The sequence below is a fragment of the Ammospiza nelsoni genome, chromosome 13, assembly GCF_027579445.1.
Source record: "Ammospiza nelsoni isolate bAmmNel1 chromosome 13, bAmmNel1.pri, whole genome shotgun sequence".
Taxonomy (NCBI): Eukaryota; Metazoa; Chordata; class Aves; order Passeriformes; family Passerellidae; genus Ammospiza; species Ammospiza nelsoni.
In genome coordinates this window covers 14,078,782-14,100,586 of record NC_080645.1, presented here as the reverse complement: position 1 = coordinate 14,100,586, position 21,805 = coordinate 14,078,782, and the positions used below count along the sequence as shown (strand labels likewise).

At 42.4% G+C, this 21,805-nt stretch overlaps 1 protein-coding gene across 1 annotated transcript; it reads left to right on the top strand.

Moving 5' to 3' along the window:
- Positions 1-212: 212 nt before the first annotated feature.
- On the top strand, positions 213-19,173 carry BBS2 (Bardet-Biedl syndrome 2). The gene is made up of 17 exons (XM_059481383.1): positions 213-421; positions 1,752-1,979; positions 2,356-2,481; positions 2,756-2,818; positions 5,289-5,366; positions 7,462-7,566; positions 8,409-8,495; positions 10,255-10,390; positions 12,278-12,417; positions 13,201-13,345; positions 13,937-14,108; positions 15,142-15,271; positions 15,871-16,002; positions 16,525-16,662; positions 17,121-17,233; positions 17,930-18,078; positions 18,748-19,173. Exons 1-17 carry the CDS (start codon positions 305-307, stop codon positions 18,852-18,854), a joined length of 2,166 nt encoding a protein of 721 aa, XP_059337366.1. The 5' UTR covers positions 213-304; the 3' UTR covers positions 18,855-19,173.
- Positions 19,174-21,805: the final 2,632 nt, after the last annotated feature.

Below are 21,805 nucleotides of genomic sequence, written 5' to 3'. Positions count from 1 at the left end.
GCACCCCAAATCCTCTGCCCTGCTCCCTGGTCCTTCTGTCCTGCTCCCCGGTCCCATTGCCCCCAATGTCTCTGCCCCATTGCCCGCGGTCTCTCCGAGCTCTCCCCTCAGATCAGCCGCCCCCCACCCCGTCCCGGCCCCACAGCGCCCCCCCGCGGCCGCCCCTCGGGCCGCGCCCCTCCCGCTGACGCGGCGCCTGCGCGTGCGCGCGTGCCGTGCCGGTGCCGGCGGATCCGCGTCCGGCGGCGGCCCGGCCCAGCCCGGCTTCCCCCGGCGTGCCCCGCCCCGCGGCCCCTCGCCCATCATGTTGGTGCCCGTGTTCACGCTGAAGCTCAAGCACAAGATCCTGCCCCGCATGGTGGCGCTGGGCCGGTACGACGGGACGCACCCCTGCCTGGCGGCCGCCACGCAAGCGGGCAAGGTAACGGGGCAGGAGCAGCCTCGGCGGCTGCGGCGCGGCCCGGCCCGGCCGAGCAGCCCCGGCGGAAGCCGCGGAAGCCGCGCTAACCCCGCCAGCTCCCCGGGCAGGGCTGAGCCGAGCCAGGGGCTGGGGCTCGTTCCCCTCGCCCTGCGCAGACCCGCGGCGGGGCCCGGGGACGCGGTGCTCGAAGCCTCGCTCTGCTGCGGCAGGAGCTTGCAAACATTAATAGCAGGTGACGAGATTGAGCAGTAGCAGAGGTGCCCAGAGAGGCTGCGGAGTTTCCAGCCCTGGGGAAATTCAAAAGCTGTCTAGACACAGTCTGGAGTAACACGCTCTGGGGGGACCCTGTTGGAGCAGGAGGTTGGACTGGCTGACTTCTGTGGCTTCTTCCAGCCTGAACCAGTTTACAAACCCAAGTTGCCACGGAAACTTAGATTTTCTATCAGGATTTTTTGAAGCCTTGGGTTTTATCATGCAGTTCTCAGAGCAGTGAGCCTTGGCACTGTTACAAGCCAAGCTCTGTGCTGATAACGGGGCTGAGGTTTCTGTGGGTGATGCACAAACAGCCTGACGGGAACAGAGAGCATCCTGTGTGCTCTGTTCTAGTTAGAAACATAAACAAAACAGGATTAAGTACAACCTGACTAATAAAGCATAGGTTGAAGCATAAACCCACAGAGGCACTTAGGTTGTAAATACAAAGAGGGTTCATCTGTGATGTTTCCCAGCATTATTAATTTGATTTTGGCACCTTTAGGAACAGCATACAACAAGGGCTTATCTGAGGGACAGACTGCACAGCCAGAAAGCAAGCTGTTGAGCCTCTGACTTGGCTCCAGGCAATTGCAGTGACTGAGCATTGGTCAGTGAAAGTAAAACCATGTTTATCATTCATCCTTTTAAAATTAACCTTGTTCACCTACAGATGGAGGTTACAGATATGTACCAGGTAAAATGTCTTAAATGTTTGGGATGTTTTGCAAATACTGCTACCAGCTGGAGGTAATTTGTTTAGTTTGTTGTTGCTCCCTTTGGTTTCCTATTTTTGCCTTACTCCAAAGACTTGTCAGTTGTGATTTTCAGAAACAAACAAAACAACGATGTTGCAACTCCACTGGCCAGAGCTCTGTTTTTCCTGCCATTTCCCTTTTTCTAGTATAGTTTAATGAATAACTGTGAGAAATAATATTGTCAGTAAAACCTCCAGTCTTCATTTAGGTTGAGTGAATGCCTTTTTCCCAATCACAGTTGTTATCCAAACAATAGTTTTTACTGTTTGTATACAAACAGATATATTGTTGTATTAATATTTATATCTTTGTTTCTACAGGTTTTTATTCACAATCCTCATGCCCGAGGACAGAGAATAAACACAAACAGAATGGTGCAAAGTAACCAAGATGCAGACATTTCTCTTCTCAACATTAATCAAGGGATCACTTGTCTGACTTCAGGGATACTGAACCCTCAGCTGGGTTATGATTGTCTTCTGGTTGGAACACAGACTAATTTATTGGCTTACGACGTGTACAACAACTCAGATTTGTTTTACAGAGAGGCAAGTTGATTTAAATGTTTGCTTCTTTTAGTATCTCCATAATTTTCTGTTTCTTTGAATTGTAAAGATTACAGTTTTAACATTACTTTGTTAACTAATTATGTGTCTGTGCTATGCATTATTCCTACTGCTATATTCAGACTGTTTTGTCTCTAGAATATCTGCAGTATTTCAAAATTAATATATGAAAATTTACACATACAGATATACATTGCATTCATATGTCCCATCACCTAGCAAGACCATCTAAAAAAAAAAAAAGGCATTCAAAGCTCAGCTAAACTGACACTGATAATGTTGGAAGCTCTCTTCTTCATTTGTGTGGTCTGATGTATTCTTGTCTGCTGTTTCTTTTTCCTTTAATGCTTCTCTACAGGTTTCAGATGGAGCCAATGCAATAGTTCTTGGGAAGCTGGGAGATATTTCACCTCCACTTGCTATTATTGGTGGAAACTGTGCCCTGCAGGGCTTTGATTATGAAGGAAATGACCGTTTCTGGACAGTAAGGCCATGCATAATAGTTTTGATGTTATTAGAAGATGCTTTCAATGGCACTAAATCATCTTGATTTTCTTTTAATATGATAACTATTAATTAAGTTGTTGATTGTTCTTAATTTATCCCAGGCCTTAAACTGTATTTTGGCCATGTATTCAGTGCACTCAGATGTTACTTGAACACTGATTGTGTCAATTGTTCTTTTGCAGTTGAGATAATAAAAATAATTCAGTTTCTGACAGCTGTGGTCATCATGAGTGCTGTCCTTCTCTCTGCAGGTTACTGGGGACAATGTTCGTTCATTAGCACTGTGTGACTTTGATGATGATGGAAAAACTGAGGTTTGTAACCATTCACACACAAATTCTGCTGTTCTTGCAGTCTTGTAGTGAAATGATAATAAAAAAACTTAGATTATAAAATACAACTGACTCACATCAGCAGTTAAATTTTCTCATTTTTCTTTATGCCAGGAGCAATACAATGAAATGCCTGTGATCATCAGTTGGCAAGGCATTCATTTCAGTGGTATTTCTTGAATATGCTTATGAACTTTTTAAAATTTCACAGAAACAAGCTTGTTGTGTGCAAACTTACACATAAAAGTGAACTTTTAGAAAGCTATTCTTTTGAAAAGCTTCACTTGGTAAAATTGAGAAATCTGTCTTCATGTCCAGCCCTTCTGTTTCCTTACAGGGACGTGGGGAAATGGAATACTCTTTGCTTTGCTGATTTAAAATGACAGTAACTTGTAACACACATCTTGCTGATAATGATGTGAGACAAACAACAGGAAACAGCTGCCATTCTGATCGTGCAGGCTCAAAGAGATTGGTGAAATTGGGAATTTGTATGGCATTCTCTTTTGGAAATGTTTCTTCATCCCAAGTGAACAACTGTGCTTCTGAATATGAATCTTTAAGAAGAGTAATAGCTTCCTAGTATACACCAGATGCAAATCAATATGAAGTTAAATCATTATGCTAAAAATACTTACTTTTGTCATTTGTCTTAAGACTTAAACATAATTACTTGAGCTTCTTAGTTTAGTTCCTGAAAAGTCCTCATTTGGAATATCCAATTGAACTATGTAATAGTGATGGGTAAAGGGCCTTGACAGTTTTCATGTGTTTTTTATAAGCACTAAACTGATACAGCTTGATTGGGATCTTTAGGAAGTGAAACGGTTCCAAGTTTTCAAATCAATTTCTGCACAGCTTCTCTTTGTATTTTTTTTAATGTGCTGAGAGGTGTTTATAGAAACTGGAGACAGTGTCTAGGGATTCAGAAACCAGGAAACTGATCTATGACACTAATTGCAAATGGTTTGCACTTGTGCTTTTAAGTGGGTTTTGCTATATTTTTCTGCTTGATAGAAGTTTATTCTCGGCAGTTGGTGCTACTTTGGGCTGAGTAGAGCTGGCTACAATATCTGACTAACTTGTTGGGCCAGTTACCCCAACATGCATTTACTGAGATGTTTTCAAGGTTCTTTTTGATCTTAATTATCTAGGTGATTTTAAAAGGTTTTTCTTATTTATTTACTTTTATTTGTGGCTTTTGTGAAACTGCCTCTGGTTTAAAACTGAAGTTCTGAGAAAATGCAAGAAGCAGCTTCCTAAATTATCACTTTGTGTCTTACCTGGTAAATGACTGCCTTAGCTTCATTTCTGTTCTTTCTGCCCCAGTAAAAACAAGTTTACTTTTAAAATTAACTGATTTTAACAGCTGCATGAATATACTTTTAGTAGCTAACAGAACTAACTTGTCACTGCCTTTCTTAGGATTTTTGGATTGATGAAGGCTACTTTCTGCCATCTGGCAGATGAGTTGTGGAGCAGAACTTAGACTTGCTCTTTCAAATTTCTGTCCAGTGGAATGGAAGTCACTGAAGTGGATGGGATGAATCAAACTAACAAAAAAAGCTAGGCACCTCTGGAAAGCACAGCATCACCAGTAGTTGTTTCAGGATTGTGTGCTTTTATCTGGTTGCCTTTTGCTGGTGGTTGCAACTTTATCAAGAAATCTGTGCTTCTTAAATAGGTTAATTGTTGCAAATAATTTTAATAGCTGCAGTAGACTTAGCTTGGTATGATTTAGGTTGACATAATCTGAAGCATCTTTACTTGGGAAGAAAAAAAGCCTTTAATATTTTTAAAAATCCAACTTTGTTATGGATTTGTATCTCTTGTGCCAAGTAAAGATGAAAGGCTCATGGGTTTCAGTGGGGAAAAGTACTACCAGGTTTTAGACTTTGATTTGTAATTCTGTTTTCCATTGATTTGATGGATGACTTTGTGGACAAGGCACTGAGCAGATCTGTTCCTTGGTTTGTCAATTTACAAAAGAACCTGACAATTGTCATCATCTTCAGTACAAACTTTTCCACTGGGCTCCTCTCCTGGTAAACTAGGAAACAGGAAAAGAAGTAAAATGTAGGAAATATTAAGGAGTGAGGATGCAGAAGACCCAATTCAATGCTTATTGGTATAATCATTTACATCAAGACAAAGCTGATTTTACTTCTACTTGGCATAGTGGCAGCCACCACTTAGGCTGGAGAAGCAGAGATGTTGATACTTGGATTCATTGGGTTGGTTTGTTTGTTTGTCTTGGGGTTTTTTTGTGTGTGTTTGTTTGGTCGTTTTTTTTTTTAAATGAGGGATCTTCAGTGCAACACTTGCAACGTGTCATGGATCTGTTAAAACCTCTTAATTGCTGCACTTGAAGTATTAATTTGTCCTCTGGGTCCTGGTGCTTGCTTCCTTAGCTCGAATAATTATTTTTAAGGAGCACTATTTTTTTTTTCAGCTTCTTGTTGGCTCTGAAGATTTTGACATCCGCGTATTTAAGGAGGATGAGATTGTGGCAGAAATGTCAGAGACAGAGGTAAATTATTTCTGGCTAATGTTTATTATATTGTGTAGTTAAGTAATTACTTAACTATTTGCACAGTATCTACTCTGCTAGAACTGTGAAAGTTTGAGTTTAATAATGTCTTTCATTATGCAGGGGGCTTTTGCTTTGTTTATTTATAAATCTGTCACCCCACTGAGAAAAGTTACTATTCTTGGCTGACAGTCAGGAGCCTGTGCAAGGGTGATTAAGGTTGCTGGATTGTGATTGAAGCTCTTAGTGTCCTCTGAGTAAAAGGATGTCTTCTGCAGTTTCCCTCAAATGTTTTTGATGCAATCTAGATGATGTAACTTGTCCCTGTGTGTACATCCAGACAGTGCATGGCAGGGTAGAAGGGGAATGCCCAGGCAAAACTGGAAGATTATGTTATAATTGGAGTTACACACTGGCTGTATAAAAAGAGCTGTGGTGACTAAAGCAAGGTGTAGGGGCAGATATGTTTAGAGGGATAGGAGTAGCTGTAGGAGTTGCTGTTCAGCTTAACTCAGAGAAGATGCCCACTGATTTTGGTTTCTAGGAAGGGAGTAAAATCACTGCATTTAGAAGTGTTCTCAGTCCTCTCACAGCCCTTCTGGACCCAAGGTAGAGTGAGGTCACAGACCTTTGTCCTTTAACATCTGTGGCCTCCCTGCTGCCCAAGATGGGACTAAAAGGCTTAGCTAATAAACCACTTATGAAGAGCTATAAAAGACAAAGCCAGGCACTGTTCCAGAAAAGGAGGTTGTTGCTATCACTGCAATTAGAACTGGGCCTGTGATATATCTTGCTCTCTGTGCAGTGGCTAGTCTGGTCATTGGATATTTCTAGTTTAAAGGGATGCTAAAGGTCTGTCACTCTCAAGTGTGCTTTATTTCCAGGTCTTCAGTAGAATTGTTTGAAGTTCACACCTGCAGTCATAGGAGACCTGTTATGATTCTACTGTTCTAACATAACAGGACACAGTAGAACACCTTTCTTTTTAGGAAGGTAAATTCAGGGAACAGTGTTGTTGTACATTATATTTGATTTGGAAGTCTTGGGTAGTTTTCATTTTCTGTGTTTAATCACTGACTCTGGTGAAGCTGAAGCTGTAGACTGTTGTGATTCTTACAAATGGACAATAAGTTTGGGTTTATTGTTACCTTTGAGTTTCTGACTGTTGCTGTGGTCTTCTGTCCTTACTGGGTGCTTGTAATTTAGTTTGATACTTAGGAAAGACTCAGCAGAAGATTGTGAGAGGAAAGGATAAAGGGTTAGGAAACAAAGTTTTGTGGTAAAACATCCAAGGGGCACAGTCAGATGAGTTTAGATAAAATGTTGGGGAAGAATTTAATTGAAGGAAGTCTCCTGTGCTGTGTTGTACAGAAGACCAGACAGATGATTGCAATTGTTCCTCCGGAAATTAAAATCTTTAGTCTCAGTGTGTGGAAAAACCTGCATTTCCAAGCCCTGAAAACCCTAGCTCAGTAAGAAATGGGTTTTCAAAGGAGTGAGAAGCAGGCCAAGTTATGACTCTCAGGTCTTTCTCCGGAGCTTATTCAGGTAGGACACCTAGCCTGGTGTTCCAGTTGTGTTCCAAAGAAGTCCAAATGTGGCAGTTTTTAATTTTTATCTTACCAGTACTGGGCAAAGATTTTCTACCAGTAAATATCTCCAGGGCTTTCCTAACCCAGGCAAGTTGAACCTTTGGCATCATCAGCTCCTTAAGCTTAAGGGATATTGTGTGTAGTTTCTCAATGTTAGTGTGTTAGCACTGATGACCACAGGAATCCTATGAGCAGTTGTTTTGCTGTCTGTGGTAGGAAATAGTTGGTCAAAGTACACAGTTTGAGGGCAGTTCTGCAATCCTTGCTGAAGTGTGTCCTAATACTGGAAATAGAGCTTGTGTGAGGAAATCCTACAAGGCTTTCAGTGATTTCAGACTGATTATTAAAAGTTGTTACTTCAGTATTTAATACTTCCTGCCACAGACTTACTTACCACTTAAGCAATGTAGGACTCATATGACAGATGTATAGCCTGTTCCCTGTTAGTTGAAGTTGCACAAGTTGTCACTCCTGTGTCCTCTCTCTCCCTCCTTTCCCTGCAGACCATCACTGCCCTCAGCCCCATGTATGGCAGTCGCTTTGGCTACGCTCTTGCCAACGGCACCGTCGGCGTCTACAACAAGGCTGCGCGCTACTGGAGGATTAAGGTTAGTCCATGGCTGGAGTGTCATCACTGGAGGCTTGAAGGCTGCCTGGAGACTTGGGATCTAATTCCAGGTCATTCTGATGTTACCCATAGGTGAACTTTGCTGAACAGAGAACTTAATGTAATTTTGTTCTTACAACATCTACCTGTTTTTATAGGTTCGTATAAAATACCAGGTCAGTTCCTGAAGTACTTTTGGGCTGTTGGTGGTGGTTTAAACAACAGAGATATAACCGTACAATAGGGATTTTTCAGCTTAGCAAGAGACATTTGAGTTTGTGTTAGAAAATCCTCTGGTTGAATCAATAAACTTTTTCAGAAGCTGAAATCTTGCATTGTCTATGTTCAAGGTTAATTTTTCTTAACAATAGCAACTTCCTGCTCTAGCAAATCAGTTTGACAAGATCCTTTCCTGAGGCTCATTTTGATATTCTTAATATAACACAGAACAGTGTATTTAATAGTAATAAGATTTCTTGAGAGGTGGCAGGAAGAGGCTCATGGTTGTCCTCAGTAGTCTAATTTTATGACCCTGTTGAGGCCCTGATAACTTTTTTTCCTAGAAGATTTGGTTTTTTACACTTTGTGAGTTCTAATCATCTGCTTGGATGGAAATGTATTTAAAGGAACTATCAAGTGCTTTAAAAGCAGTGTACTATATTAGTAGTGCAAGGGCCAAGATGTCACATGTATCTGTGACCTTAGTGATGTCCTGTTAAGAGGCACAGTTGTACTCCTTTCTGTACTCTCTGTAGTCTCACAGTCCAGTGTTTTGCAAGTGGCAAGCATGTGAAGTTTAGAGAACATATCCAATCTTAATTTGTTCTTTCTTTTCTGCCTCAGTCAAAAAACCAAGCAATGAGCATACATGCATTTGACCTGAACTCTGATGGAGTGTGTGAGTTGATCACTGGCTGGTCTAATGGGAAGGTGAGTTTATACAGGGGGAAAATGAGGAGCTGTAGATATGGGGGCTGTGTTTGAACAAGGCTGTTAAGTTATCTGATGAACAACAACTGAAAAATAAAAAAGACTTAGAAACCTGAGCACTGCAGATCTATTGCAATGAACCTAGTTTGGCTTCAGAGTCTTGTGCCAAATGCAAGATCAGAGAAAAGCTGCTTCCCCTGCTTAGCTCAGAGTCAATTGCAAAGGTGTGGCAAGTTGTTTCCATGGCAGCAGAGATCATATGCCACATCCTGGAGTTCTTGAGTGTCTCTGTTCAGGTGTGTCTTGGGGACACGTGAGTAATCCTCTGCAGTGTGATCTGAATGTTCCCAAACCACAGGGAAGACAAAGCAGTTATGTAACAGGAGAGCAGCGTCTGCCTTGACTGTGGCAGGATTAATCAAGCATTATTTCATTTTATGTAGAGGCATTCTATACAGCTCAGTTTTAGTCTTTTAAGCCTGTTCCTTGGTATTCCCCTTTGCCAGAAATGACTGTTTTAACTGCCACATCTCTCCTGGATGCAGCTTGCCAGGTTTTTCTGTAAAGTTGTGCTTTTTTCTTCACACCTCTTATTACTCTCATTAGCCTGCGGCACTTTAATAACTTCATATCAAGCTGGCAGTCTGGAGCCCCGATGTGTTGTAACTTACATTGGATTAGATGTGTAACATTGTCAAAGAGAGAGCTGTGGTGGTGAAACAGCAGACTAGAGGCCTTACAAACTGAATCCTGACTCCAGCTGACAGAATCCGTGAGAAAGCTGACAGCTCTTCATGAGAGCAGAGTCCTGCAACAGTAAAAAACAACTTGTATTCCTTGAGAAAGAACTCTAAGACTGTAGAAAACAACCTGTTTTCCCTGAGAAAGAAATCTAGTACTGTGAAAAACTCTAGCCACCTTTATAAATTGTTTTTACACCGTTAGGCAGGAAAATGAAAACTGTATGTCACAAAGAACTCATTCTGCACGTACACACCAGCAGATTGAGTGACCAATCAATACAGGGTAACAGCTTATTACTGCCCAGCTGGGGATACACAGGGGATGTTCTTAAAAACTCTATATAGAGATGCATGAATAAACCAGGGTATTTCCTCTTTGCTCCATAAATGCATGCCCTGCATCTTTCTTTACTGAGCTCCACAGTGACAGAGAACCTCTCCTTGCTTTGCTCCTGTTCTTTTCCACTGGTAGTCCCTACCCAATTTGTTGGTCTGAAGCAGTCCATAACTCCTAGAAAGAGTAATGCTGTGACCTGTGCTTTGGAAATTACACAGTGCATGGAACTGAGTCCACCTCACCCTTCTTATCGAATGAAAGATAATTGAAGGTTGTGGTATTTGTGTATAAAAATAATTCACCACACAAGGGCTGCAGCTGAGAGGAGAGGTTGTAAATACTGCATTAAAGTTATTTCTGGTTTAGTCCCATCATTGCTGCATCATATGTTTATAACCTTTCCAGTGCAGATTTGCTGTTCCTTTAATTTCCTTCCTTTTTTAGTTTTGTAACATAGGGAAGCATCTCTGAAGAGAAGTTCCTTCTAGCTCCTTCTAGAGTCTGCCTAGATGTCATTTCTTGATAGCATTTTTTTCCTGTGTGGTGTTTAGATGAGCAGAGCTGCAGCTTCCCCTGCAGTTCTGTGAGCAGAGCTGGCTCTCAGCTAACAGCTCATGACATGTGTTTTGGAGTTGGCTTTTCTCTTCATGCTGAGGCTTGGAACTTTTTGTTTTTCCAGGTTGATGCACGCAGTGACCGGACTGGGGAGGTCATCTTTAAGGACAACTTTGCTTCCTCAATTGCAGGGCTGGTGGAGGGGGATTACAGAATGGATGGGAGCACCCAGCTAATCTGCTGCTCAATTGATGGTGAAGGTAAAAGCATTGTTAATGATATTAATGTAACACACAGCAATGTCAGGCACATCACATCATCTCAGATTAGCTAAACATGGTTTTGGTTCCAATGTTTTGTGTGCCAAATTCCCTTTGCTTTATGTGCAGTTAAGGGAATTTTGAGTTACGCTATCTGCAAACAGGATTTTGAATATTGCCTTTTCTGTGAGAATCAGCATGTGTTTCATTATGATCCAAGAAACCATCAAAATTCATTTGTCTAATGGAAGAAACTCCATCCTAATGCAAAGATAATGATAATAATTCAGTACAGACTCTGGTTCTTCAGGCTACATTATAATAGATGTATGTATAGGAAATCTTTTTTCTGTGTTTTAATTCTTTGGCTGCTTTACAGTAGGTAAAGGTGTTTATAGAACTAAGTGTGTATGTGTGTTGGTTTTCTTCTGCAGATGAAGAGTTTTTATATTAGAAATTCTAGATGTTAACAGCGTTTTGTTTCCTGGAAAATACTATCCTGAGACTGGAGAAGTGGTGGATTTATCCCACCATGCATTAAGAAGTCAGACATTGTTATTGTGAGTGGAAATAAATATGATCACAGATGATTTAAATAAGCTCAGTAGGAATTTACAGGGATGGCTCCAGGAGAGACACTGGTGTGATTATCCGACTCCTTGGCGTCAGTGGCCTGAGACAAGCAGGTCTGGCACAACCCATTTGAAACAAAAGCCTGTCCTTGTTAAATAGCAGTGTGTTTTGCTGACTGTCTTAATCACAGGCTGTGGGGATTTGCTGCATTTTGGCTTCAGCCTATAAACCTTTTTCCCAAGCTTATGGAAGGGGAACATTGTAAGCAGTTCTGGAGAGCCTTGTCCTACAGAGTTGTGTAGGTTGGTATCATAAACATGATCATCCTTTTCTGGTGTGTCCACTGTAGACAAGCCTTGCATGATGGGATCCCTTCAGGCCTTAGTAATTAGTGTGGCTGGGATTATATAGAGAGTGTTATTAGAGTTCTGTTTGGGACCAGCATCCTTTCACATGAGGTGTTCTCCTGTGTTGCAGTGGTTTTTGTCTTGCTCTCATTTTAAGTGAATGATTCACTCAGAAATAATAAAGTGTGTCTTTTCATTGGAGGGCAGTATGCAAGCTGAATGATTTCAAGTTCCATGCAACTTTTTAGAGGGCAGCAGTCATTTGCAGTCAGGCAGCAGATTCTTCCCAGGTAGAAGATTTTTGTCCCTGGCTTTCATTGTCAGAACTGCAGTCAGGGTGCACAGCCTTAGAGCAAAATGAAAGTTGTCTCATCCCCTGTTCAGGTCCTCTGTCTCCACTGACAGTTAGAGGTATTTCCATAACTCTGTGCTCCACTGAGCTACTGGGAAACAAGTCTGACCCCTTGAAGTGAAGTATCCCTTGATTTGGGGAAAAGCTAATGTGGGTAAATCTTGTTTACTGGCTGATTAACAGTGACTTACAGCCACTTCCAGACAGCAACAACTCCTCTGACCAGCTCTAGAAATCCAGGTAGACATTTTATTAATTTTGCATAATTGTAAACTTGCCTAAGCACCTTAAAGAATGATTGCAATGGGAATCCTCTTGCAAGAGGACTGGGTGCTGCACTTGTCTGGTCAGGTGAGTACAGCTTAAAGACAGGTTGGAAAAATTCACCTTTTTTTTTTTTTTTTTTTTTTTTTTAAATATGCAATTCTCTTGCCTCAGTCACCAAGAAAGTGAGAGACTGTGGGTCTAAATCAGTGCTCAGGTTTTCAGCTGAACAGTACTAGCTGAAGACCAGAACTGCAGAGGTGGTACAAGGGAGGCATGTAAGAGAAACTGAAGTTCTGGGCAGGTTGTTGAAGTCTTTGCTGAAATGGACTATGTTTTGTTTTTGTACAGTCCGAGGCTATCTGCCAGGAGGGGAGGAAATGAAAGGGAACCTAATGGATACAAGTGCTGAGCAGGATCTTATCCGAGAACTTAGTCAAAAGAAACAAAATCTTCTGCTGGAATTGAAAAATTATGAGGAAAATGCAAAGGTACTGCTTAAATAATGTGTAGGGCCAAACCACACCTTGGAGTTGGGATAAATCCAGAGTAATCTGGGAAGCTGTTGTGGGGCAGTCCAGACAAGTCAGAGCTGTAGCTTGTCAGGATGCAGTGAGATTGTCTGCTGGGGGCTCCTGCCTCTGCATTTGGCTTGTTCCCTGTGCAAGTTCAGGACTTGCTTTTTGTATTTTAATAATGCTTTCTTTGCTTCTTCTGCTTGCCAGAGCAGTTGTGCTTAGAACTGGATTCCCTTCAGCCCTGTGCTTCGGGTTATGACTGAAAGTTGTAGTTTTCAGTGCATAAACCATCTTGGGAGTCAGAGGGGATTGTGTGAGAGGATCAGGGAGCACTGCCAGCATGTAGGAATCACACTTGTGGCTTGATGGTGAACGTTTCAAAAAATAGTCTGAAGAAAGAGCAAACTCACCTTTGAACAGCAAATGACCACCATGGCAGAAGCTTGGAATTCTGTAAGATTGTGTTTAAAACTGACATATGTGAAGTGTTTTTTGAGTAAAGGTTTGCATACAGAGCTGAGGTCCGTCCCCAGTGAAGCACTCAAACATATTGTAGCCCAAGTGTCCAAAGCTCCATGCCTAATCCAGCCACAACTCATAGCTAGTTGGAAGTGCCTGAGAATTGCTGTAATACAACCTTCCTCTGAAAGAAAAGATAACTGACTTGTTTATATGACTTGTGTATATGTTTTCTAGGTTTTTTGAATGAAAATCTTGAAATTCTGATACTGATGGGTGGTATGTGTTTTGTAACAGGCTGAATTGACCACTCAGTTGAAGGAAGCTGATGGGCAGAGAGGTCTGATTCCAGCAAACACCCAACTCCAGACAGCCCTCTCAGTTAATCTGGGCTCTGACAGCCAGTCTGCCCATGTGGAGCTGTGTATTTCCACCACAAATGGTGAGTGGTAACCTGCAACCATTGATATTCAGCTTCATGTAAAATAATGCAAATTTTTAGTTATATTTAGTTGGTGATTTGAATGTCTCCTCTTTATTGTCTATAATGTCCCTTTTGTGGTTTCTTTCCTTTCACAGAATTTTGAATCGAGCTTTGTTCTCTGGATGGGTCTTGGGGGAGAGGAGTTTGATGGAATTTGTTTCTTATTATGTGTTATTTTCTGAGGCAATTAACATTTAACTTGGATGAAGCCAGCCTTGTATGAAAACTGCAGGGTGATCCCTGCAGCACTTCTTGTATTGATTGTAAACACCAACCCACAGCTGCATTAGTGAGGGTGTTGCATGAATGCAGCTGGATCTCAGCTGACTTTACATGCAAAACTGGAATTTCCCCAACACAGTAAATTCACCTTGCACCAGGCATACATAGGATGCAGTCAGGTCCTGATAGTCCTGGTCACCTGGGATATTTTAACAATTCAGAGTAGTGATGTAAGGAGCTGAACATGCTTAATTCTGAAAACAGTGGTGGTTTGTTGCCAGAGGACAGCTTTTAATTTGGGAACTGCTTTTTGTTCCTGTTGCTAAGACACAATCATCCGTGCTGTGCTGATCTTTGCTGAGGGCATATTTGAAGGAGAGAGCCACGTGGTCCACCCCAGTGCCCAGAACCTCTCAGGCTGTGTTCGTGTTCCCCTTACTCCACCCAAAGATGTTCCTGTGGATTTACACATCAAAGCCTTTGTGGGGTACCGAAACAGGTGAGTTTATGGTGTGACCTCTGCTGGTCTCCAAACTGTGGCACCAGGAAACAGCAATAATGTGGTTTCATGCTTGTCCCATGGGAAGTGCACCGTTAATTCCTGGGTGCCCTATTTCTCTATCTTAGTGAAAGGAGAGCTGGGATGCTTTCTTAAAAGCATTGATGCACCTGTGGTGCTGAGTTCTTTTCCAGACAAAGTCTAAATGCTCTGGAATCACTGTGATCTGTTGTGTTCTGGTTCTGCTTTTAGAGAAGGAATGCCCATTTTTCCGGGAGATGTCTTACTGAGGGAATCAACAGATGCAGAGACTCTGTCCTGTCATCCCTAAGAGGCTGGGCCCTGGATCATGGCTGCTGTGGATGGAGTACTTGAGCAGGCCTGGGGACACAGCTTTGTTTCTCAAGCTATAAAGTAACCCTGAACCCATTTGGCTTCAGGGCAAATAGAAAGGAACACATGTTTGATTTCAATACAACATTTTTCCAGTCTCCCATAGAAATATCTCCATAGAAAATGAAACATCTCTTCATATACCCTTGAAAACAGCTTTCTTCCTGCTCACATCTGCCAGAGCTGTTGGTGCCTGAGGAGGCTGCATTCTTTCCCTGAATAGGGAGGCATATTTTGAGAGCTAGCCACCCACTGTAGAATAACTGTATGGGACTGAATTCCCTTTCTGTTTTCTCTATTTACTTTTATTATTGCTTTTAATAGGACTTCACTGACCTTGTAAAGAAAATACCCAATTATATAGTAAAATAGTAAATGTATTAGCCTAGAGAGTATGCTTCAGTGGAAGGATTATTGAAAATTACAGCAATGGAGAGGAATCGTACAACCTCACGATAAACCAAATTTATTTGGAATTTCCAAGTTTTAAGTGTTTCTTCTGGGGAAGCAGTAAGCTGCTGATTATGTACCTGAAAACTGTGGGTGTTAGTCCCCAGCTAAAAAAGAACCAGGAACCATTGCAATAGGTGAATCCTTGCTATGTTATTAATTCTCAGTTTTTCTGTTGGGTTGCTTCCAGCACACAGTTCCACGTGTTTGAGTTGACAAGACAGCTTCCCCGCTTTTCCATGTATGCCCTGAGCAGCCCAGACTCGGCCACAGAGCCCCTGAGCTATGTTAACTGTACCATGAATGAGAGGCCACAAAGGGTGAGTTTGTGCTCTTCTTCCTGGTTTCAAGTCTTGCATAGATGGAGGGTTTGCAATCAGCTTGAGATTCCCAATAGCAAAGGAAAAATTATGCAGTGAACTGCACTCCTGGCCTTCAGAGTCTGTGTATTTCAAGTCAACCCTGCTTTTTTCTGTCTTTAAAAGATGACTCAGTTGAGGTACTCCAAGTATCAGGAATTCCTGCAGGAACTAAAGGCTTGAGATCAGAGGGTGTTTCAGATACTACCTTGTTTGCTGTGTGCCTGCTGATCGCAGGAGACCTGTAGTGAGTGTTGAATTTTGCAAATGAGTGGAGAAGAGGAAAAAGGCAGTACAGTGCTCAGGTAGTGGCTCAGTTTCATAGCAGTCTCTGATTGTTGGATTTGATAATTTTCGGAATATTCAGCTTTGGTGCAAGATTCAATTGTCCTCATTCTAAGAAGTTCATGACATGGGGTTATGGGATGAAATTTAGTAAATGAGATTTCTGTGGTACCCTGAACAGAGTGTTCTGGCGCACATTATTTGCAGGGACATTGTGTGGTCCCCAGGCTTTACACACAAGGGATGGCTGACGCTCTTAATTTTATTTTTGCAAGATCGTTATGTGGCTGAATCAGAGCTTCTTGCTGCCAGAGGATGCAGAATTCCAGAGCGCTCCCTTCCAGGTTTGCTTCACTTCCCTTCGTAATGCAGGTCAGCTCTGCATCAAGATCAAGCCTGGTGGAGAGGTGAGTACCTCCCTGGACAAGGGGAGCAGCCCTTCAGTGATATTCCAGTAAAACCAGAATACCCATACTGCCAGGAGGAGGCAGTAAAAGTGAAGGATGACTAAACAGGCAGAGGAAATACTCATGCTTTTGCAAACTTCTGTGTCTGTTTACTGTCAGTGGGTAAAATTCCAGGGCCTGTTAGTGAAGTAAACTGCTTAGCCTGCAGATCTGTAGGAAGGAGACAAATTATTTCCTCACGGAATGGTTTCAGGGAGCCATAATGTGAGGAACAAAGGCTGCCTGTAACTTCTGCCTGTAACTGGTCCTGTGTGCACAGATGCCTCTCTATCCCAAACCTGAACAAAAGCCCCTTTGAAATCAGTGTGTTCTTGTCTACTGGAAGCTGTAGATCTTGCCCATGCCCTCTTGATAAAAGGACCTGCTTTGATTGTGGGTAACTGTTGTTAGGCAATACTGCTGGGCAGTTTCAGATGTTCTGGCATGGAAGAGTGCTAAAGTGCTTTCTTTCCTTTCTGACAGATTTCTATCAACACAGATGATATTGATCTAGCTGGTGACATTCTCCAGTCAATGGCCTCTTTCCTGGCCATTGAGGATTTGCAGGTGGAAGCAGATTTTCCTGCCTACTTCGAGGAGCTGCGGAAAGTATTGGTGAAGGTGAGGAGGCTTTGGACATTTCTGAGTATGCAGATAAGCAGTCGCTGGGTTTTTTAATGAGAGAATCTCTAAACGATTTTATCTTTGTTGTGGAAATCAGCCCACAATGGCTTGCTGTGTATTCTGTGGGACACTCAACCTTCTGTCTGTTTTTGTTCTGTAGAACAGGCCCTTGGACCCATCAGTTGGTTGTTTAGGATAAAGTAAATATGTTATCTGGGAGACTGAGCTCTGGGTTTGGGTCAGCATGTGAGATGTGTATCTCAGTCTGTTCACCCTTTCTGGGGGCCAAGGTGCTGCTCCAGCAGTGGGAAGTGAGGGGAAAGAGGACAATGTCAGGAATGCTGGTTGGTTAGGTTGGGATGTTACTTCCTATTGCACTGGGCTGAGGTTTAGCCTGAAGCCTGTGTGCCCAGGGTGCCAAGGACCCTTTCTCATGAGTTGTTTGCCCTGGACAGGTGGATGAGCATCATGCAGTGAATGAGAAGCTCACTGCTGACATGGCTGAGCACTCCAACCTCATCCGCAGCATGCTGGTTCAGGCAGAGGATGCCCGGCTCCTGGGAGACATGTGAGCAGTTGCTTCCTGGTTTGTGTGTTTGGGGTTTAGAATGGCCAGTCTTTGTTTCTCAGGAAGAAAAGGGCACAGGAAAACATTGGTGTGATACAAGATTACCTAGTTACAATTTTTGATGTAGAATTGTACCTTTGATGGTCTCTGCTTGAACCATGTCATGTTCTTTAGGTAGGAAATCAGTCAGGGGAAGGCAAGAGGGCAAGGGTAGGGGCTTAGTGTATAGCAGCTTGAATCTACTTCAAAATTATGAGATATGTTAGAAAAGATATATTAAGGGAAGAAAGCAGGAAAAGCTATCTGTGGTGTGTGAAATTTTGAAAACACCAAGAAAGAAAGTTTTGGTGTCGAGTTTTCACAGTGATTTGCTGTTTTCTGCTAATTTCGAGCTTTACTTTGAAGAGCAGCAGTAAAGAGGCCCAAGTTACTGCAGGGCAGAGGTACTTTCACTGGGGAAAGTGGTGCCTCCACTTTGCCTTGTGGATAAAGTAACTGCAAAAATAGGCTGTTCAGGCTTTTTTAGTAAAATAATGAGTATAACCAACATGTCTAGACAAGTCTGTTGTAGCTGGCAGACATGCAGGTGACTGTGGTAGCCAACACAACCATGTATTGCTACACCTTTATATTGACAAACCAGGAATGACTTTCTTGTCCTCAGAGACGCAAATAACTGGACTGATTGTTCCCCAGGAAAAACATGAAGACACGCTACAGTGAGCTGTATGACCTGAACAGAGATTTAATTAATCAGTACAAAATTCGTTGCAACAATCACACAGAGCTGTTGAATAATCTGAAAGCTGTGAACCAGGCAATCCAAAGGGCTGGGCAGTTACGTGGTAAGTCTGTGTTTTTGAAGGCAGTGGGGAGTCTCAGACCCCCAGAGAGGCACATAAGATACGTCCCAGAGGTCACCTGGGTTAGTTAAGTGACTTCAAGCTTTTTGGCCTGAAACTCAGTTACTAGAAGTAATCTTTCATTCTTTAGTCATAGCCAGTTATGTGTGACAATCAACTACAATCAACTGTGAGGGTCCCATATATTCTGGGATCACAGTTCTGTAAAGAACAGTTTGAAATAATTTCCACATTTCTGAATGAGGCAGAAATTGATAGTTTTGTTGAACATACTAGTTTAAAATGTTTTTAGAATTACTTCAGTTCTTAGTTTATAATTCTGCTTTAAAAAAAAGCAACTACTAACTTAAGCAGGACTGCTTTATTTGCATTATTAGTCCTGTAGGTTTTTGGGGAGGGAGGTACTTTTTTGTATGTTTATAACATTCCCCTTCCAACAAACTCTCATAAAACAGAGCTACAGGGGATTCTTCTTTAAAGAAAGGATTTTATTTATGTACTAGAAAAAAGGTGGTGATTCATCATGTGTTAAAAAAGCATTTGAAAGAAAGCCCAAAATTTTCAGCCTGGATCAAATAAGTATTTTTACCAGTTTCTTACTCTATAACTGAAGTTTTTTCCCTTTCTTTTCCTTTTTTCCCCTCCCTGCAGTTGGCAAACCTAAGACACAAGTGATCAGCGCTTGTCGGGATGCAATAAGAAGCAGCAACTTCAACACACTGTTCAGGATAATGCGTGTGGGAACAGCTTCTTCTTAGGGAGAGGAGCAGCAGCTGTGCAGAGGCAGTGATTCCATGCACTGAGCAGATAATGGGTGACAAGCAGTTAATTCAGACCCCTACTCCACTGTAGGGTGAAGTAATTACAATGATATTGCTGTAGTTAAGTTGTCAGGTGAGAAATATTACAGAGACCAAAACTCCATGAAGAGAGCATCAGAGTTTAAGTGCAGATGTGGTATTTATGTAAGACAGAAGTTCAAACAGTTATTTTTTATTACAGTAATTTATTTATGTATTTAAATATATTTTGTAGTTAAGGCATTGATCTTTTCCATTAAAACATAGACTGGCTTGACTGATTTTGTTCTGATTTAGTTGGGGAGATGTTTAGTGCTAAATTTACGTGTTGAAAAAACCCAACCCAAACAACTTCTCTGATTTCTGCTGCATGGTTCATTTACACTTGAACTCCCTGTGCTGGAGAGCCCGGGGTTTCACGCAGGGACGCGTGGCTCTCCAGGTAAACTGCAGAGCAGTGCATGAAAACCACCAAAGGATAACATCTTGCTGGCTCTTAAGCCAGCAGATCTTTGACAGATATCCAGTTCCGTGATCTGTGCAGGTAGGAAGTGGTCTGTCTCATATCCAGCACTCTCCTCACACCTGGATTGCAGAAGGTTTTGCTTCTAGCTACTGGTTCTGGTGCTACTGCTGGAAAAACTGCAGATACTGAGGTGGGCAAGGGTGCGTTTCAGGAACAACAAAAACAAACTACACAACCAAGCTTGGTGCATAATCATAAAGAGCTGGTAGTACTTAATGGGATCAAAAGAAGGTACTGGAAAATGACTTGGCTCCTGGCTCAAACCTGTTTAGTTGTGTGATCTCTTAGAATTGGATTAAAATATTACAGTAAGGCTCTATCTCTGATCTAAAGGTATTTTAGAACCTTTGCCAAAGCAAATTTCTTTTGGAAGCTAAAAATAAATTGCACAGGATGGAGGTTGGGCCCCAGTGCTCCTGCATCAGCATCACCCTTGCCACCATACAATGGTGTTAGTGACGTGGGCAGGGAGGAGCTGGCCCATCTCAAGGTTCTTGGGTGGCTTCTTGGGGCTGTCAGAAGGAGTCATGGCCTCTAACTGGTCTCTTAATGAGCCACTACTGAATTAAAACCAGCAACACCATTTGTTAGGGAGCCACTGGTGAGCATGGTGTGGCCAGTTGAATGGGGAATGTAATTCTCACAATGTTTTATTCCCAAAATTGCCCCTCACCACTGACTTGGCCCCTTCCATATGGAGAACTCTGCTGCTGAAAGCACAGACCTGTGTCAGTCAGAATCTGCAGCCTGAGCTCATTTCAATCCTTCCAAGAAACTGGTTGTTAGTCAAATCCAGCTGCTTGGTAGAAGGGTGGGGAGCCACCCATGCTGTTCTAAGCAAGTGAGCTCAGAGACTTGATTATGGAACAGTCTCCTGGCATGAGTGCTGGGCTTTCTGCCACTTGCTGTACCTGTTCCCACTGTTTCAAGCTCTTGTTCTTTATGTTCAAAATCCTAATGCTTGCTTGCTTACATTTATGTACTCAATTTAATGATAAGACAGCGGCTCTGATCAGAAAGCAGCTTTCCCATCAGTCTGATTTTCAGGACTACACCCCCAGCTCTGGTCTGCTCCTGGCAGTGAGGTCAGTCCTTCCACTTGCTGTCCAGACCTTTGGTAAGGCTGATTTCCCCTATCTAAGTTTCTGATAATAAATTTGTAATTTATTTTCCTGTAAAACCAACTTTTACCTTTGCCAAATGAAAAATGTGTGTACTTTGCAAGCAGCTGCACCTAATTGTAAATACAGATTGGTATCCAGCAAGAGCATCTATAGAGAAATCTCCCATTAATGGAACTGTATAAATGAAGGCCCCTCTTCCTCCAGTAGCTCCTGTCATTTGAAATTTTAGTGAGTGAAGTCTTTCCTGTGTACCTGCAGCACCAGTCATGCCTGGGGCTGCCTGTGGCTTTAGGACCTAACAAGAAGGGTGGGAGAGCAGAGACATGTTCATTTTTAAACCTTTGAAAGCTAACTGCAAATTTGGCTTCTTAAATGACTTCATCTGAGTCACCAGAGGAAGAAGGGTGGTTCCCTGTGTGATCAGGTAGATAGGGGCTTGCTCAAGCAGAGGCTGGTATGCCCTCTAGTGTAATACTTATTATTAAAATGCAGCAAGCTCTAAAGAGCCTGACTTCTTCCCAATCTCCTGGAAGGATGTTCCAAGATCTACCAAGCACATTGTTAGGCTCACAATGCAGTCAAAGAAGGAACTTTGTTTTGTTAATTAATTTATTCTCAACTTTGCCTAGCAGACTATGCTGTGAATAGCTGTGGTGTCTGTCACTTTTGTTCCAAACTACCCAAATATTTTTTTTTTTTTCTTTGAAACCTCCATTACTTGTCTTGTTCTAGGGGAGAGCTCAGAACAAGAACTTGTTTCTGTAAGAACTGCTTTCTTCCCAGGTAGAGCTGCTGTCCCAATAGGCAGAAAAAGTACCTCAGAAATCATGATGCAAAAGGTTCTGTCCTCATTTCAGGACTTGTTCCTAGCTTCATCCCCTTGTCTTTGTAAGTGGCAAAGGAAGATTAAAACCAAGTAAGAGAGTTTTGGCAGCACACAGAGATGCTGGCTTTAGGAAATGAGTCAGAGTATGAACAAGATCTTGCAACAGCACCTTGGGGCAACCACCTCCCAGCCGTCCTTCCTGGCCAACAGAGCATGAGGGAGTAGCTAGAACTGAGCAGCTGCTCATCATCTGGGATGGAACTGACACTGGAACTGGAGAGTCCTGCACAGCTCTCTCTAACAGCAGTGTTGGCCCCTTGCTCTGGCTCCTATGGGGGCTGAGATACCTTTCCCTTTGGAAGCAATGGCAGGGGTTCCTTTATTGAACTTTGTGTATTGGGATCGAAGCTGAAGGTTGTTGCTCCTGTATCTT

Bases quoted from the DNA above. Each gene is read 5' to 3' on its own strand.
- BBS2 (XM_059481383.1), top strand. From the start codon at position 305: ATGTTGGTGCCCGTGTTCACGCTGAAGCTCAAGCACAAGATCCTGCCC. The intron at 2,482-2,755 runs GTAAGGCCATGC...TTCTCTCTGCAG, and splicing joins GAAATGACCGTTTCTGGACA to GTTACTGGGGACAATGTTCG. The intron at 12,418-13,200 runs GTACTGCTTAAA...GTTTTGTAACAG, and splicing joins ATTATGAGGAAAATGCAAAG to GCTGAATTGACCACTCAGTT.